At 44.5% G+C, this 17,181-nt stretch overlaps 1 protein-coding gene across 5 annotated transcripts in view; it reads right to left on the bottom strand.

Moving 5' to 3' along the window:
* Positions 1–230: 230 nt before the first annotated feature.
* Positions 231–17,181, bottom strand: part of LOC137425734 (uncharacterized) — a 331,211-nt gene continuing 314,260 nt past the window's right edge. For 3 of the 5 annotated variants that reach the window (XM_078775548.1, XM_078775549.1, XM_078775551.1), the window contains 5 exons: positions 10,835–10,921; positions 7,933–8,076; positions 7,750–7,831; positions 2,584–2,730; positions 231–1,777 (listed from right to left, as the gene is read on the bottom strand). In XM_078775548.1, coding sequence (XP_078631674.1) covers positions 1,596–1,777; positions 2,584–2,730; positions 7,750–7,831; positions 7,933–8,076; positions 10,835–10,921 — 642 coding nt within the window. In that variant the 3' untranslated portion in view covers positions 231–1,595. The remainder of the gene's footprint in view (positions 1,778–2,583; positions 2,731–7,749; positions 7,832–7,932; positions 8,077–10,834; positions 10,922–17,181) is intronic. The other 2 variants (XM_078775550.1, XM_078775552.1) reach the window with 1 other exon arrangement.

Here is a 17,181-nt window from a genome sequence, read left to right as displayed (position 1 = left end):
GACCACTGCAATTTCATGTCACCTGATACCGGTACAATTGTTCCGGAACACCGCGCAGCCGCTTACAAAAAAAGGAGGCATGGCGTCGGCGGTTATTTCAGAACATCTGTCTTGAGTTTTAACATGTGGCACGACCAAAGGCAGCGAGCGGTACTGCAAATGGGAGGGAGAATGGTGAAATATTAGATGCATAATTGAAAACATCGGCAGACAGACATCAAGAAAAATACTATCATTGCAAGATCCTCTTTATTCCATGTTGCTTTCAAAGTGAAAAGAGGGTATAACCTTTATTAAATATTTTTTTCAATTCGGCATCTCATATGTACAAACCCTAAATTGCATTTTTCCTTTTTCCAATGAATTAAATCGAGGACACCGGTGGAACTGTGGAGGCTTTACCTCACCCCACAAACACCAATGTATGGACAACATATCCCTCCATCAGCTACACGCATAAAGGGGGGAAGACAGCTGCTCAACTGACTGCACCTGTCCAAATTTGCATGCTCCGCTGAAGATACAACAGGAAAAAAGGGTGTATCAACCAAAAGTCCAACCATAGTCTACTGCCCCCCCTCCCTCTCCCGAAATACTCCCAAATCCATAACTCCTCATCCAGTGCCCTTCTCCCGCACTCCCCCCCCCCCCCAACCCCCCCACTGCATCCAACCGTAACGTGGGATGTTTTGTTATATCGTACAGTGCCGTATTAAATATAAATTCTAAGTTGTCGAAAAAAGATAACATGTCTGGGCTTCAAAAATAAACTAAGGAGCCTCATTTCCTTGTTTTGTCACAAGTGTTACGAAATCGGAGCGATTTGTCTGCAGCGGACAGAGCGAGATGTTCAGATGAACCAGCCCCAAAGATAATAAATACAGCTTCTCGCCTGACCATGCTACGAGACGTTGTCTTATTCATTTCCATCACATTGCGCAGCAGCTCAGGGATAGTGTAGATGTGGTGTCAGGTAAGAATGGGAAAGGACGTGGGGGGCATGGATCATGGGGTTGGGAGAGGGAAACATGGTTTGTGGGGGGAAAAAAAATCATTAATACAAGCACCCCAGAAAGTACAGCTTTTCAAGTTTGACCGAATTAAATGCAAACAAGCAGCAGGTGGCCACAGGCCAGACCAGAGTCCATCTCAATCAACATGCAGCTCCGATCTTGCACGTAGGAGCTTACCGAGGTGAAGACAAGCGAGGAATCTTCGATCTCCGGCATCTCCCCTTCCTCCTTTTTTTTTTTTCTTTTTTTTCCTCCAAACGGTTTTCTCCTCTTCAAGAATGGAGGTTGATTGGTTGGCATAAATGATATAAAGGCAAGTTGCACGTCGTGCTTTTAAATCAGGAGCGACTTTTGTAAAACACGAAGAGGAGATGAAAGAAGGGGGAGAAAATAAAAATAAAAAGTACGAACAAAAATGCACAGTTTGCCTCCGAGCAATGGCTGCTTGGCGGTCCTAGGTGCCTCGCATATCATGGTAGAGTAGTCTCATACCCCAAGATCGGGTGCTGGCCAACTGAATTAAGATAGGGCAATAAGAGTGGGAATGAGGACCGGGAAAAGGTGGGGTGAAGGTAAGATTCCTCAGCTGTCCTCAGATTCCTCATCGGCCTCGCGAAGCCAAGTAAAGAAGGCTGTAACAGACTTGAGCGCAACACCCTTTCCCTGCTGCTCGGCAGGGTCCTTGCTGTCTTCCCAACGGTAAAACGCATCTTCAGAGATGACGTCCTCGTCATAAAGATTGTCAAACAGAATTTTCAGTAAAACTGGTTCGAAAAAAAGAAAAACAAGAACCAAAGGTTGGGAAAGAAAGGCCCCAAAAGCATCGCATTGTACAGATACTTAATTCGCACAGCACACCGTCGTGTTCAAATTGTCATTTCTACTCCGTAGATGTGCTCAGGCGATAAGTGTGATGAGAGTCTCAATAAACCACAAAAGACGTGATGAAGCAATCTTGAACGAACAAGCTAACTAACGGCATGTATGTGTGAAAGTTCCACCTTCGTGACAAAATGAAATGTTTGACAAGATATTCATGTTCACACACTGGGTGGAAGGGGGGGGGGGGGGGGCGGTGGGGGGAATCAACATGCGTTGATATTACACTTCAACATGCGGAAATATGTTTATTCATTCTCCAGCTCAGCAAGAAAATAAATATGCAAATCAAAAGTGCTCATGATATAAATTGCTGACTGATCATGCATAACGGAAGTGGAAGAGCAGGGGCTTCGGCACCAATTTTTGCTTACATTTAGTGGTGAACATGACTAATTTTTCTAATTGCAAAGTTATCTGAGTTCTGAGCCGATTCAGGACCCGGAGGATTCTTGCCAAAATTACCAAACCGGTTCCGAACCAAGTTTTTCTTACCGAGTCCCAGCGCTAACACGCTCTTTTCCAACCCACCCCCAAATTTTATTTCTTTAACAAAAAATCAAAATATTAAATATATCAAAATCCTAAATGAAACGAATGTCTTTTGAAAAACAATGTGTCAGTCAATAATGTAATAAACAGTGAAGTGGAAGAGAGGTTAAGACCGGCTAAATATCACAGCACAACTCACGTGGAGGCTGGTCCAACGCAAACACGAGGGCCTGCAACGCATATAGGGCCTGCAGCTGCCGCTGTTCATTTCCATTAAGGTACTTAACAAGTACACTGCCACGACTCTGTATCCCAGCTGAGTCCACGCGGTATGTTTTGTCCTCTTCTGCAAGATGCAATGAGAGACACGACAACGGAGCTGCAAATGAATCTCGAATGCATGATGGAACTAGATGATATTCATAGAATACTTACCCTGCACAGTCAACTTGTTGCGAGCCAACTCTTCTGTCTTTGAATATTTTTTTTCTTTGATCCAATATGGCTGCCAGACCACGTGAGCGATGACATCATAAATTTATATTCTCTAATATAATTGTTGCATAGATCACGCTCAATACATTTCTAACTGATCAGACTAAGCGTTGTCCCTGTCAAATTATGACGTCATAATTATGGCATCAATGACGTCATCGTTAACAACACCTATTCCCCATATGGAGTTCTTTACAATGAGCCATGTTTCAATTTTTTCCATGCAGCGGTTTTGGAGATGTAGAGGTGCAACATTTTTCGTTTTTTCCAAAATGGCGCCTTCACCACATGACCTATGACATCAGATTATCACTAAAATATTCCACATGAGGAGGCACTTCCATGGTGAAAATTTCATGCCCATCAGACCAATAGTTGCTGAGAAAATAAATTCACAATGATCGGATAAGTGCTGTACTGTCGAATTATGACGTCATAAGGAAGGCACCGATGGCATCATCATTAACATATCTTATTCCCCAAGGGGAGTACCTGACAATGAACCATGTATATCAATTTTTTCCATGGAGCGGTTTTTGAGATTATAGAGGCGCAACTTTCTTCGATTTATTTGAAGATGGCGTCTGTACCACGTGACCTATGACGTTATAATTATCATTAAAAAAAAATCAACAGGAGGAGCCGCACATATTCTGAAAATTTTGGGTCCATCGGACTAACAGTTGGAGGAATTTTTGTTATATTCATACTGATCAGATCAAGCATTGCACTTGTCGAATTATGATGTCATAATTAAGACACCGATGACATCACCATCAACGGTGATGCTTATTCCCCATGGTGAGTACTTGACAATGAGCCACGTTTCAATTTTTTCCATCGAGAGGTTTGAGAGATATAGAGGAGTATCGTTTTCCAAGATGGCGTCCGTACCACGTGACCTATGATGTCATACTTATGAATAAAAAAAATTATACAGGCGGAGGTTTACCTTCTATGGTAAACTTTCGTGTCAATTGGACCAACGGTTGCCGAGAAAATGAATTTTTAAAATGCAGACACGTACGGCACATGCACACACCTGAATGCTTAACCCCGCTTTTTGCTTCGCGAGCGCAAGGTAATGACAACATCAAAACCCCCAACGGCCATTGATGCACTGCCCACTGGGCCTAGCAGAAGTTAAATGTGAAATCAAATATATCACAATAACATTTGGCAATTCCCTGTGGGTATGTATGCATATCTGATATTTATAGAATTGAAAACAGTTTGCCTCATTTCCACCAAATTTTGCATACCACGGTCAGGTGAGGGATACAGAATAACCCCCATCTGTGAGGATGGGGAGATAACTTGTGATTTGCACCTGCATAGTGCAAGTGGTTTAACCACAGACCCCACTACAAGTAGGGGGTACCGACACCACATTTCAACCTCGTAATTAAATAACCAAGCAGACCAGTGTTCTATATCTACAGGCCCCAAAAATAAACTGTGTTTTATGAGGTAAGAACGTGTGTCTCACACAGTTATGGTTCATTTTGCCTCTAACAGTGGAAACATCTGTAGTTTAAACAACCTGGAGGGTTATACCTGTGTTGAGCTCTCCAGGTATTCTTTCACAGACATGATTGCCTTGTCTGCAGATATGTAGGTTATCTACCAACAAGGCTCCATATTCATATGAATATTTTATTTACCTATTGTGTACAGGTCTTCTGTTTGTCTGCTCGATGGGGGAGGATGAGCTTTTATGGGTAACCTGTACGGGTCCATGAAAACCCAAAAAGCCAAAATACCTACACTGCCACTGTACGGTTTGATGCAGTAAGTGGGGGGAAAGAAATTGACCAACTTTCGGCGTATAAAGAAAAGAAAGGAAGATTTAATTCTGTGGGATGAAAGAACTCCGCCAACCAAGAATGTTCAAGCAGCAATTGTATACAATTGAAAATGCGCCCTATTTAATGTACTAAGATTTTCAATGGCAGTATGATTTATATGCCTTATCTATACTATAAGAGTAACACACAGACATTCCCTGTGTGTTGCAAGAGGCGACTAACAGGGTTGGTGGCAGGAAGGGCATCCGGCCATAAAACATCGCTTCAAAAAGGGGACCAAGGTGCCCGAAAAAGGCCAACCCCCGCCCTGCGGGGAACAATGGCCTCTAAAGGTGGTTCTATACTATAAGAGAGCCGTTTGTCTGTGAGCCGGTGGGTCGCCATTTTTCTCAGATCGCTGAATGGATCTTTGGCAAACTTTGAGAGGTTCATCAGTGAGTGCCTGGGAGTGTTTGTGCAAATCTTTTTTTTAATTTTGAAAAAAGAAAGTTCTTTTTTTTGGGGGGGGGGGGGGGGGGGCGGGGGGCAAGGGGATTTATAAAAAATGGCTCTTTCGTGCATGTAGCCGTTGTAGCTATGTGAGAGGTAATATTAAATTAGCGTGTGTGTGTGTGTGTGTGTGTGCGTGCGTGCGTGTGTGTTATCATACTAAAATACGCAATTTTGTGCATGTCTGTCTGTGACGATTTTTGACCGCAAAACATTCTGTCGTTGCTTGTTCAATCTCAACCAAACTTGACAGGACTAAGGGTCACATGACAAAGGTTGTAGCAAATTAATTCCCCCCCCCCCTCCAGAAAGGGGTTTCTCTGCCAATGGGGTTTATGCCACCAATGGGGTTGAGTGTTGAGGTGTATCGGTGTTACGATAGCTTTATCGTGGCGTTTTTCCAAGGACACTTCGAATAACAAAAGCATAATATTGTCTTGTCACCCGAAAGCATAATAACACCATTGGATGACGAATAGCCGCAACGGTCCTTAATTCCGAGGTGCGCAGCCGAAACTGGCGGTTGGTCCGTCACGGGCAAGTGACGGAAGCAAAGCGCTTAACTTAGACGGAAGCCACACGGGTTTATTCTGGGACCCATGAACAAATAAACACACAACAAATGAAATAAATGCCACAACAATGAATTTGATGAAATAAATCATGGCAATAAAAGGAATAAAAGGAATAAAATAAATAAAAGGAAGGTAAATTAAATCCTACTTCGAGACGTCTCCACTCAGACACAAATACACAACAGGGGAATGATAAAGTAAAATAAATTGGTTTCTCTGGCCGGCCAGCACTCAGCTTGCTCAATGAGATCGTTGAATGAAGTTGGCAGTACAATTTGGCCCGAAGTCGCTCGCGCGGTAAACGTGCCAGCAATGGCGCCGAGTCGCTCTCCACAGCCCCACGGACCTGAGGTAACTCGTGCGGGCGGTCCTCTTTCGGTCCCCACTCCGCCCGAAGCGCCAAGAATCCCACAAATCGCCACCAACACCTCCTCCTCAAGATCGCAAAACTTCCACACCGCTCTATCAGCACCAGCGCACCGAGCCAGAAGAGCCAGCACGAAAGCGACCGACCGAGAACAAAGACCGAGACTGAGACCGAGACTGAGACCGAGAGAGAGAGAGAGAGAGAGAGAGAGAGAGAGAGAGAGAGAGAGAGAGAGAGAGATAGAGAGAGAGAGAGAGAGAGAGAGTCTTCTTCTTCCTGCTCTCGAACCTTCTAGATCTGACGTCACTCTTGACGTCACGCCGACAAACGGCCGAGCTCTCTTGAAACACCCCACGTCCTCTCGACCAATGATGAAGCTCGGGGCGTGGCCTCTCGGCCATGATCCCTGTGAGGCGGGGTTTATTTGCCGATCGGCAAATCTTAAGCTCCAGTTTCCCTACGTTATACATCGAGATGTCTCCTACGCGTCCACGGTCCATGCTATTACTATACAATCCTGTCTTTTCTATGAGATTTAGTCATCTACCCCCAGAAACTTAACAATATTAATGTTCTTAGAAAACAAAATTACGACTCATATCTACCCCTCCCAAGGGGTGTTTCCTCCTTGAACAAACGCTGTGTTAACGTTTATAAATAGCTTATCGTCTTGTTTCATGGGAGCAACGGCCCCTACCAGAAGTAAAAAGATCATAAACCACAAACATGTATAATTACCTTTTTAAACAGTTGCTAATGCTGTTTAACACTAAATTGAAAGAAATATGGAGGAATCCCAACATCCCCAAGGCAATTTTTACTTAGGAACTGAGTGAAGATCTACTGTAATCTATATACCCCACAAAGGTTAACATGACCCTTCCTGCTGCTAATGTGGTGGCCTTTTGAAACAGTTGCTCCTGCTGTAACACAAAACTGAAAGGGAGGGTGTGTTCATTTACCAAGCCGCTAGCTAGGGCTTGCCAAGCTGGCCGTACCTCATCAATGTTTTTGAATGGAGTGGTTTCCCGAATGCTTAAGCCACTTGGCGAGCACTCTACAATAAACTTGGTAAATGAACATGTCCATGACACAGCACCCCCACCCCCAATCAATGTTATTGAAGCCAGACCATTGATCTACTGTAATTTATATATCCCAGAGAGGAATGATCTTTCCTGCCACCCCTGTAGGGAACGCGAGGGAACGGGTGTACTCGTAATATTAAATATAAATTTTCCTTAGTGAGTGTAGTGAAGTGAAGTGTTTTCGGCACCGACAAAAATATAGGAAAAAATTAATTCAATCATTCAAAATGCCAACAGAATTAGATCACTGGGCACTCCTGCTAGTTCTAAAATAAAACTCAGACTGACACACATAATGAACAACAGTAATGTTCACCTCAAATATAAAAGGGAACAAAAATTTTTTTTCCCTGAATCCCACCAGTTTTGCAATTGAAGATTGATAGCAGTTTTCACTTGGTGGTAACAAATTAACATCGAGCAAATATTACTTGTCTGAATGATGTCCCACCTGACTGTGCTTGTGGTAGTGACAATATGAGTTGTCACAACCACAGGCACAGTCTGAGGACCAAGTCACAATATGAGTTACTGGCAGCTTACGAGATAGGACTGAATTGCAGATGGCAGTCATCAACGCTCGAATAAACCACGGAGATTTTGTTTGGTTTTCATCCAACTGGGCCTGCAAACATCAAATCACAACACAGAGCACTAAGCATCAGGCTTTACAACATCTAATTCAGAATTGCATCATTATTCTGACACTAACAATGGTTGACCAACCTCGATCCAGTCGAATATGCGCTCGTTATCAACTTTATCCTGCAGCAACCTCTCGAGCTGTTTTTGCACCTCCCCCGGGCTCAACATTGGCTTTATTGCCGCATCTCCTGGGGCTGGCGTCTCGGCAACTGTGAACTCCAGCTTCTGCAAAGCACGTGCACCTCTCTTTGCTGCGCCAGTATACCAACACAGGGCCCTCGCTCACCACCAGGGCAACATCTTGAAGAGACCGTCCTCGTCAACAAAAACAAAGCAACAACAACAACATGCATTTTAAGGCCATTTTCCCTGCTAGAGCGGGGGTTAGCCTTGCAGTCCCCATGACAATCTTCTCCATTTTGCCCTATTTTCTGCATCTCTCCTTGTTAACCCCCTTGCCCGTATATTTCTTCTTCCACCATCTTTAGCCAAGTCTTTCTCGGTTTTCCCCGTCCTCTACTTTCTTCTACATTCATTTCCATCACTCTTCTCAACCAGTCACTTTCATCCTTCCTCAACACATGACCAAACCATCTCAACCTGTTCCTCTTCACAGCATCAATCACAGGCTCTATTCCCATCATCTTTCGCAATTCATCATTTGTCTTCCTCTCTCTCAACGATACTGCGCAAATCCACCGAACCATTCGCATTTGCACCCTTTCCAGCCTTCGTTGCTGCTCTACGTTCATTACACATGTCTCGCTCCCATAAATCATAACACTTCTCACACATGCAGCATACACCTTTCCCTTCAGCTTCAACGACACTCCCCTCCTCATCAGCACGCCACTCAGTTCCCGAAACGTCTTCCATGCACATCTCACTCCAGCAACCGTTGCCAAGTCTGATCCACCTTCTCCATTCAGCATGTCTCCGAGGTAGCAAAATGTTTTCACACCTTCGAGCTTCACGCCGTCTCCAAGATCCAACTCAACATTTCCTCCATCTACAGCTCCCTCTGTGCACACCTTACATTTGAATGTAGCTGCCACACTGGTTAATGACCCTCTCAGACCACTACATTTTTGATGAACCCACTCAGCGCACATTGTACATTGAATGGAGTTCACTCCGACACCCTTCCTGCAAACAGCACATGGCCACTTCCCAGTTCTTTCCACCGCAACACATGCTTTACCACTTGCCATCACCTTCGTCTTTCCGATATTCACCTTCAGACCTTTTGTCTCCATACATTCCTTCCACTTGTTCATCTTTTCCTTCAGTCCATCCATACTTTCCGCAATCAACACCAGATCATCTGCATACAACAACTCCCACGGTAAACCCTCCTTTATGTTCTGAGCCAGCACCTCCATCACAGCTACAAATAGTAGTGGCTTTGTACCGACCCCTGATGCACTTCCACCTTCACCTCAAACTCACCACTGTTCCCGTCCTTCGTCCTTACAGCTGTGCGCGCTCTTTTGTACATTGCCATCACTACTCTGATCAACCATTCCTCCACTCCTAACTTCCTCAATGCCCACGTCAATACTTCGCGTGCAACCCTATCGAATGCTTTCTCCAGATCAACAAACCCAAGAAACAACTTCTTCCTCTTCTCCATGTACTTCTCCTGCAACTGCCTCACAATAAAGAGCGCGTCTGTCGTTCATCTTCCTGGCATAAATCCAAACTGCATTTCGTCGATCTTCACCTTCTTCCTTATCCTCCTCTCAAACACCCTTTCCAATACCTTCATTCCATGCTCCAATAACTTTATCGCTCGAGCGAAATACTTTACGAGCCACACTCCAGGGGGTCACCTTTCCCCTAGTATAGAGGGACGAGGGTACTCAGTTCCCAATCCACTGGAATGCGGCCTTCTTTCACCATCAGATTTACAGCTCTGTCATTCTCTTCACACCCCAACTTCGTGCTGCCTTCAACATATCTCCCACAACTCCCTTCGGCCCTCCCGCTTTTCTACTCTTCATTGCTTTTATCGCTTCCTCAACTTCCTTCTCAGTTATCTTCTCTGCCGATCCTAAAACTGGGTGACTCTCTATGTTGCCATCCCATTCATTCTCTGTATTCAACAGCATTTCCATATATCTTTTCCATCTTCCTTTAATTCCATCTGGGTCCACAACGATTTGTCCAACTTCATCCTTCAAGCAATTCACCCCCATCACATCACACCTCTCTTTCACTATCTGCTTTGCAATCCTGAATACCGCTCTCTGACCCTCTTCCGAATCCAGGCGTTCTCCGAACATTTTCCTACATGCCTCCTGCGCCTTTGCTACCTCTTTCTTTGCAGCCTTCTTGGCTGCCTTATAACTTTCATGCTCTGCTTTTTCTGCTCCCATACCCTTCGCCTTCTGCCACTCCTTGAACTTCTTCCTCTTCTCGTCAATCCTCTTTCCAACTTCATCATCCCACCACCATGTTTCTGAGTGTCTCGGTGGTCCTTTTGTCCATCCACATCCCTCACCAAAGGCTCCCAACAGACTATCTTTCATTGACATCCAACCACATCTTCCTCTACCCTACTCAGCCTCTCTTTTAATGCCTCCCTTACTGTCACCTCTTTCAACCTCCACACCTTCATTCTCGGTTTGTAGTTCACCCGCCGAGCTCTCCTCGCACCTTTCACCCTTATGTCGCAGACAACTAAGTGGTGCTGTGAAACAGCCTCCTCTCCCGGGATCACCTTTGTGTCCCGGAGGTGCCCCCTATCTCGCCTACGCACCAACAGGTAGTCAACGGTTGTCGTCGACCCACCTGACGTGTATGTAACAAGCTTATTATCCTCTTTCTGGAACTGAGTATTACAAATCAACAAATCAGCTCCATCAGCAAACTCCAAAATCCTTTCACCATCTCCATTTCTCATACCATATCCGTAACCCCCATGAACTCCCTCAAAACCATCCATACTCCTTCCCACATGTCCATTTCGGTCTCCTCCTACCATAACAACTTCCTCATCTTTCACGTTTTCCATCAGCTTCTCGATCGCACACCAGAACTTGTCCTTCTCTTCATCGCTCCGACCAACCTGCGGAGCATATCCTGAGATGACGTTCACCAAGAGTTTTCCAATCATCATTTTCACCATCATCAACCTATCACTCAATCTAGTCACACTCACCACACTGTCTACAAACTCCTCAGAAAACAGGACACCAACACCATTCACGCCCTCCGGGCACTCTTGCCACACAAACTTGTATTTCTGTCCCTGCCTACCCTTCACCATTCTCACACCACTTCCCTTCCATCTCGTCTCTTGCACACAACATATGTCCACTCTTCTTCTAACCAATACTTCCACCACTTCTCCTGATCTCCCTGTCATTGTCCCTACATTCCATGTCCCAAACCTCAGAAACCGATCTCCATTTCGGGCTGTACCCTGCCCATATGTAGATGTAATTGTCATGGTTCTCTTTTTGAGGCAATGTTTTTATGGCCGGATGCCCTTCCTGACGCCAACCCTCTTAGTCGCCTCGTACGACACGCAGGGATACGGGGTACCTATTCTAAACCAGGGTATACACGGGGATCTCGTCAACAAAAACACTTAATCCAATTACCGGATGATGATTACAAATCAAAATAAAGACCAATTACTGCACTGTAGTTACAAGAAGGAAGCCACACATTAACAATACACACATACACGTGTGTGTATATATACATATATATAAACACATACATATACATTATACATATACATAAAAACGCACCTATACAAACACACATACACAGATACATTATGAACTTGTTAGTACTTGTAAAAGCTATTTTATATTTGAAGTTATAACCTTAACTTATAAGCAATTGACTGGTTTTCCAACTGCCTGGATCATCAGCTGGGCACCGTTTTTCATCGAGGTTTCGATTCTTTCAGCCCAGAACCTCTCAAAACGGCGGATCCACAACCCTGACTGCAGGTCCACATCAGTATATTACTCAACATCAATGGACCCACAACCTCAAAGTTGTGTCCAGACAGTTAGTCAACACAGCAATGCAATATCCTTATTCAAACTTATCTAATTACTACTTTTATTTGAAGTATTAACACAAACGAATAACTTAATCATAAATCACTTTATATAACAATATACTAAGCCATAAACACTTTAGCTGATGGACATTGGACATGTCCATGACACAGCCCCTCCATCACTCAAACTGCCATTCAAATATTCAAACTGTCATCCACAACCGATTCCACCACGCTGCACTGCGTATCCTCGCAACCACCAACCAATCACATTAATGCTAACTTATAATACATTTTATACATATTATTTTTAAATACATACCTCCATTATTTAATACTTGTATCAAATGCAATGCAATAGGTGACGATGAATCAAATACCAAACCAAACTTACACAAAAGGTGACGATGGAATTTAAAGACATTCTCACAAGACCTGATCAACCAATCAGCCAAATATCCTCTATTTAACATGATTGAAAATACCTTCTCAGCATGTTCCACAAAATCACCCTTCACTGAACAAATTCTTGCAAATCTAAGTAGCTGAGATGAGAAGACATTGTAACTAATTTTAATTGGTACATTGCCACCTGCCACCTGCCGTTGAGAGAGAGGAAGACAAATGATGAATTGCGAAAGATGATGGGAATAGAGCCTGTGATTGATGCTGTGAAGAGGAACAGGTTGAGATGGTTTGGTCATGTGTTGAGGAAGGATGAAAGTGACTGGTTGAGAAGAGTGATGGAAATGAATGTAGAAGGAAGTAGAGGACGGGGAAGACCGAGAAAGACTTGGCTAAAGATGGTGGAAAAAGAAATGCGGGCAAGGGGGTTAACAAGGAGAGATGCAGAAAATAGGGCAAAATGGAGAAGATTGTCATGGGGACTGCAAGGCTAACCCCCGCTCTAGCAGGGAAAATGGCCTGAAAATGCATGTTGTTGTTGTTGTTGTTGTATTTTGCCACCTGGAAGGTGTACAAGACTACAGCGAAACTGAAATCATCAACTTTATGATATACTCATACTAAAGCCATTCTATCTAACTTTAACTAACACGTCCAGATATACAGCAACAGTACAATCATTACCACTCTTGTTTACAACAATCAGACTATCTGGATAAATCTTGTAAAGCAGCCTATAAAAACAATTATAGTTAATGTTACGGATTCGTCACTTCCGTTATGGTGGTTTTCATCCACTGTAAACATTTTTGATTCCATGTACTATTATTGTTTTCAAAAGGTTCATTGTTTATGAACTATTTTCAAAAGGTGGAAAAGTTAGAGTTAAAAGAAACCGGAAACCAGATCGGGAACCAGACGACGAAGAGGAAGAAGAGGAGAGAAAAGAAGGCGGAGCGAGTGGAGTCGGACAAGAAGCATAGTTGCTTTGCGGTCTGGAGTGAATGTTGGCGAGCAAGAGTCACGAGTGAACTTTGGGTTTCCCAGGAAAGGGATTCCTGCGACAGAGTTGTTATCGCTGCGACAGATCAACCTGCGTGTCAGGTTTTGCGGTCAAGAATCGTTGGACTGCCGTTACGTCTCGAGTACGGGCCGTCGGCCATTTTGACTCGCGCTCTTTGCACGTCGTGCAAGGTTTCTTTGCTTCGCTTCAGCTTTTGCACATCACGCAAGGTTTTTCTTTGCTTGACTTCAGCCGTTTTCACCGCATTCAGACGTATCTGGTGTGTGTGTGTGCAACGCGGATTTTGAAGGTAAATCTGAGGTTCGCCGACTGTGAGCCTTGGAACGTCCATACCCGAGGGTGTGATTTCCCAGTCGCCTGGAGGGCGCCTTTGCACAGCTTTGGCAGCAGGACTGTAACTGCCAACCCAACTGGATTCTGGTCTCGATTGGACATTGATCTGACGATCGCTGGAGCGGATCGACTTTGGCTTGAAGCCGGGGATTCGAGACATTGGGGATGTTCTTGTTTCACTCACTTGGAGCACAGCGAGTTATATATTACAAAACTGATGGTACCATCATAGGATATTGATTGTACTTTTGATTGCTATTATTGTTGTACTGTTATTCTTGTGTGATCGTAATACAATATTTGTTTGTGAGTAACAATTGGGGTGGCTTCTCCATTGATCTTTGACATACAGAATAACACATTTTTCTGCCGTGACTCCTCTCGGGGCTCGGGGGTACACTGTGACCAGGGGGTCGGGGAGGAGCACGTAACAGAAATTGGGGGCTCGTCCGGGATAGAATTCCCAAATTTGTGGAATTTTTGTAATATTCCCAAATTTTTCAAAAAATTTGAATTTTTTTTTTTTTGTGTGAACGTTAACAGGTGTTAACTGATAGTCACCATGGTGTTTGACGCAGAAAAGTTTGCGGCGTCCCCTAATGAGGCACAGTTCCTAGCGGTAAAAAATCGGAACTCTTGATATTGGCCAAACATTGTAACTTGGAGGTCCGAGTTAATATGAAAAGCAGAGATGCAGACATTGGTGGTAGAATCTCTGGTGGGACTGGGAACATGGACAGAGGTACCCTTGGATTGGTTACCCGAGGAAAAAGAAAATGTGGAGCTCCGGAAAATGGAGATGCAACTGCAGAGCCAGGAAAGGTTAAAAGAGTTGGAATGGAAAGCCGAGGAGAGAAGAGCAGAGGAAAGGAGAGCTGAAAGAGAACTCGAGGAAAGAAGAGTAGAACAGGAACGAGAACTCGAGGAAAAAAGAGTAGTACAGGAACGAGAACTCGAGGAGAGAAGAACAGAGGAAAGGAGAACTGAAAGGGAACTCGAAGAAAGAAGAGCAAAGGAAAGAGCCGACCAAAGGAGAGCCGAAAGGGAGTTAAAGGAACGTGACATGGAGTATCAGAAGGAAGTTAAACTCAAGGAGCTGGAATTAATGGGAGAACGGAGAGAAGTCGTATCCATGCCGGCTAGTTCGACAACTAGTCAGAACACCTGGGATGTTGGTAGACATGTGAGGCTGGTTCCACCCTTCAATGAAAAGGAGGTAGCCAAGTTTTTTTTACACTTTGAAATAGGGGCTCAAATGCTAAAATGGCCTGTGGGGTCCTGGACTATATGTTAGTGCAAAGTGTTTTGGTGGGTAAAGCTCAGAATATCTATTCGGCTTTACCGAATGACCAATGTGCAGATTATGAGATCGGGAAGAAAACCATTCTCAAAGCCTATGAATTGGTCCCTGAAGCTTACCGGCAAAAATTCCGGAATGCCAGGAAGAGGGAGAGTGAGACCCATGTGGAGTTTGCCAGAATGAAGGAAACCATGTTTGATCGGTGGTGTGATTCGAAGGGGATTGGGAAAGACTTCAAACTGTTGCGACAATTAATCTTGGTGGAGGAATTCAAACAGTGTGTCCACGCGGACATTAAAGTACATCTGGAGGAAAAGAAGGTACCAGAGTTGTATGAGGCAGCAACCGTGGCAGATGACTATGCCTTGACACACAGGATGGGGTTCCACAAACCTAACTTCCCGCCTAGAGTTCGCCAGGGGAGTTATGGAACATCCGGTGTGGTGAACGAATATTCATGGGGGCGGCCTAGAGATGACTATGAGGACAAATCTGATACCGCGACTTTTAGGGATCAGAAGACGACAGTTCCAAGACAGACTTATCTTCCGGGGGGCCCGAGGCAGACCAAGAGTTTTTCCTCCGGGCCTACTTGCGCTTTTTGCAAGAAACCTGGGCATTTGATGTCCCAATGTCATGCCCTGAAAAGAAAAAATCAGGAGCGGAGTCAGACTAGTACAACTCCGAATGCATTGACAAATGCGAGAAATCGTCCTTGGAGGACAGTGCCTTGTGAAGGTTCCATTGCCAAAGTTACGGCATCACAGAACGACCTTGTTCAAGAGGGTTACAAACCTTTTATTTCAGAGGGGGTTTGTATCACTGGATGGAGACTTGACTAACCAGAGACCTGATAGGGTATTGAGGGACACAGGGTCACATCAATCTTTGATGCTTGAAGGCATTTTGCCATTGTCAGAGAAGACGGCAACTGGTGTTAGTGTTCTTTTACAGGGGGTTGGTGGCTATGTTAAAGCTCCACTTCATGTCATTCATTTAAAGTCTGATTTGGTGTCAGGACCGGTCACCGTAGGTTTACAAGCCACTCTTCCTGTAGAGGGAATCTCTTTTGTTATCGGGAATGATTTGGCCGGTGGTCAAGTTTCTGGTAACCCGATGTTTGTTGAAAAGCCTAGTATGGAAAATAACTGCACAGTTAGAGCAGGAGATTCCGGGTATCTTTCCATCCTGTACCGCGACTCATGCTATGGGTAGGAAGCGCTCTGAAGAGAAGAGGAAGGTACTGACGTCAGGCTTTGAACAGACACTTCGTGTCAAGTACCCTGAAACTAAGTGTCAACACACACAAGTCATGGATGGAGGCAATGTTGGCAAGCTCTTTGTAGGTGGACTGAACTTCAACACAAGGGAAGATGTTCTGGACTCGGCAAATATAGACCACTCTTGGAAGTGTTGCTGATAAAAGACAGGGAGACGCAAAAGTCGAGAGGGTTTGGCTTTGTCACGTTTGAAAACACAAAGAACGCCAAAGATGCAAAAAAGGATTTGAATGGCAAGGATTTGGATGGTCGGACCATAACAGTAGAGAAGGCAGGCCATGGGCATCGAGGGGGCTACAGAGGAGGAAAACGTGGAGGTAGTTTCAGGGGTGGCTATGGCTCCCAGGGTGGGAGTAGTAGTTTTGGTGGTGGCCGCAGTCGAGATTACTATGGAGGCTCCCAGAGTTACGGCAGCTCCCGAAGGGAGGATTATCAGGGTGGTGGCCGAGAAGGAGACCGCTATTTACGTGACTACAGCGACAAGCGCTCCAACCGTGATTATTATGAAAGTTAGGAAGAGTTTGAAGCACTGAATGCTGCGGAGCAGCCGAGCCAAGATTCCTACACGGATTAACCGTGAACTCCACGTTCCTAAAGGCGTCCATGTAGTGAATACTTCCAGGCCTCACCACCCAACCACCATGAAACCTGGCTCTCAGCTCGGCCTCCTTCAAAAAGTGCTATAGAGGTTTGCTTTATTTTGGATTTTTGATCACAACCCCTTAACCTTCATTCAAAAAATGAAAAATAAAAATCAGAGGTTGATGAGATGGAGTTTGGCTTTGCAGGAGTTCAACTTTGAAATTGAGCATGTAAAGGGCAGGGACAATGTCGTTGCTGATGCTTTGTCCAGAGTGAACTAACTTTGGAAATTCCTGTAGGTGGTTTGGAAGTTTTGTTGCTTTATTTTTGGGAAATATTAATTATTGTTGCTCACGTGAATTGATGATTTGGGTGTGAGTTT

This window comes from Myxine glutinosa, chromosome 4 (genome assembly GCF_964187855.1).
Source record: "Myxine glutinosa chromosome 4, kmMyxGlut1.1, whole genome shotgun sequence".
Lineage (NCBI taxonomy): Eukaryota > Metazoa > Chordata > Myxini > Myxiniformes > Myxinidae > Myxine > Myxine glutinosa.
This window is presented reverse-complemented; position numbering and strand designations above follow the sequence as displayed.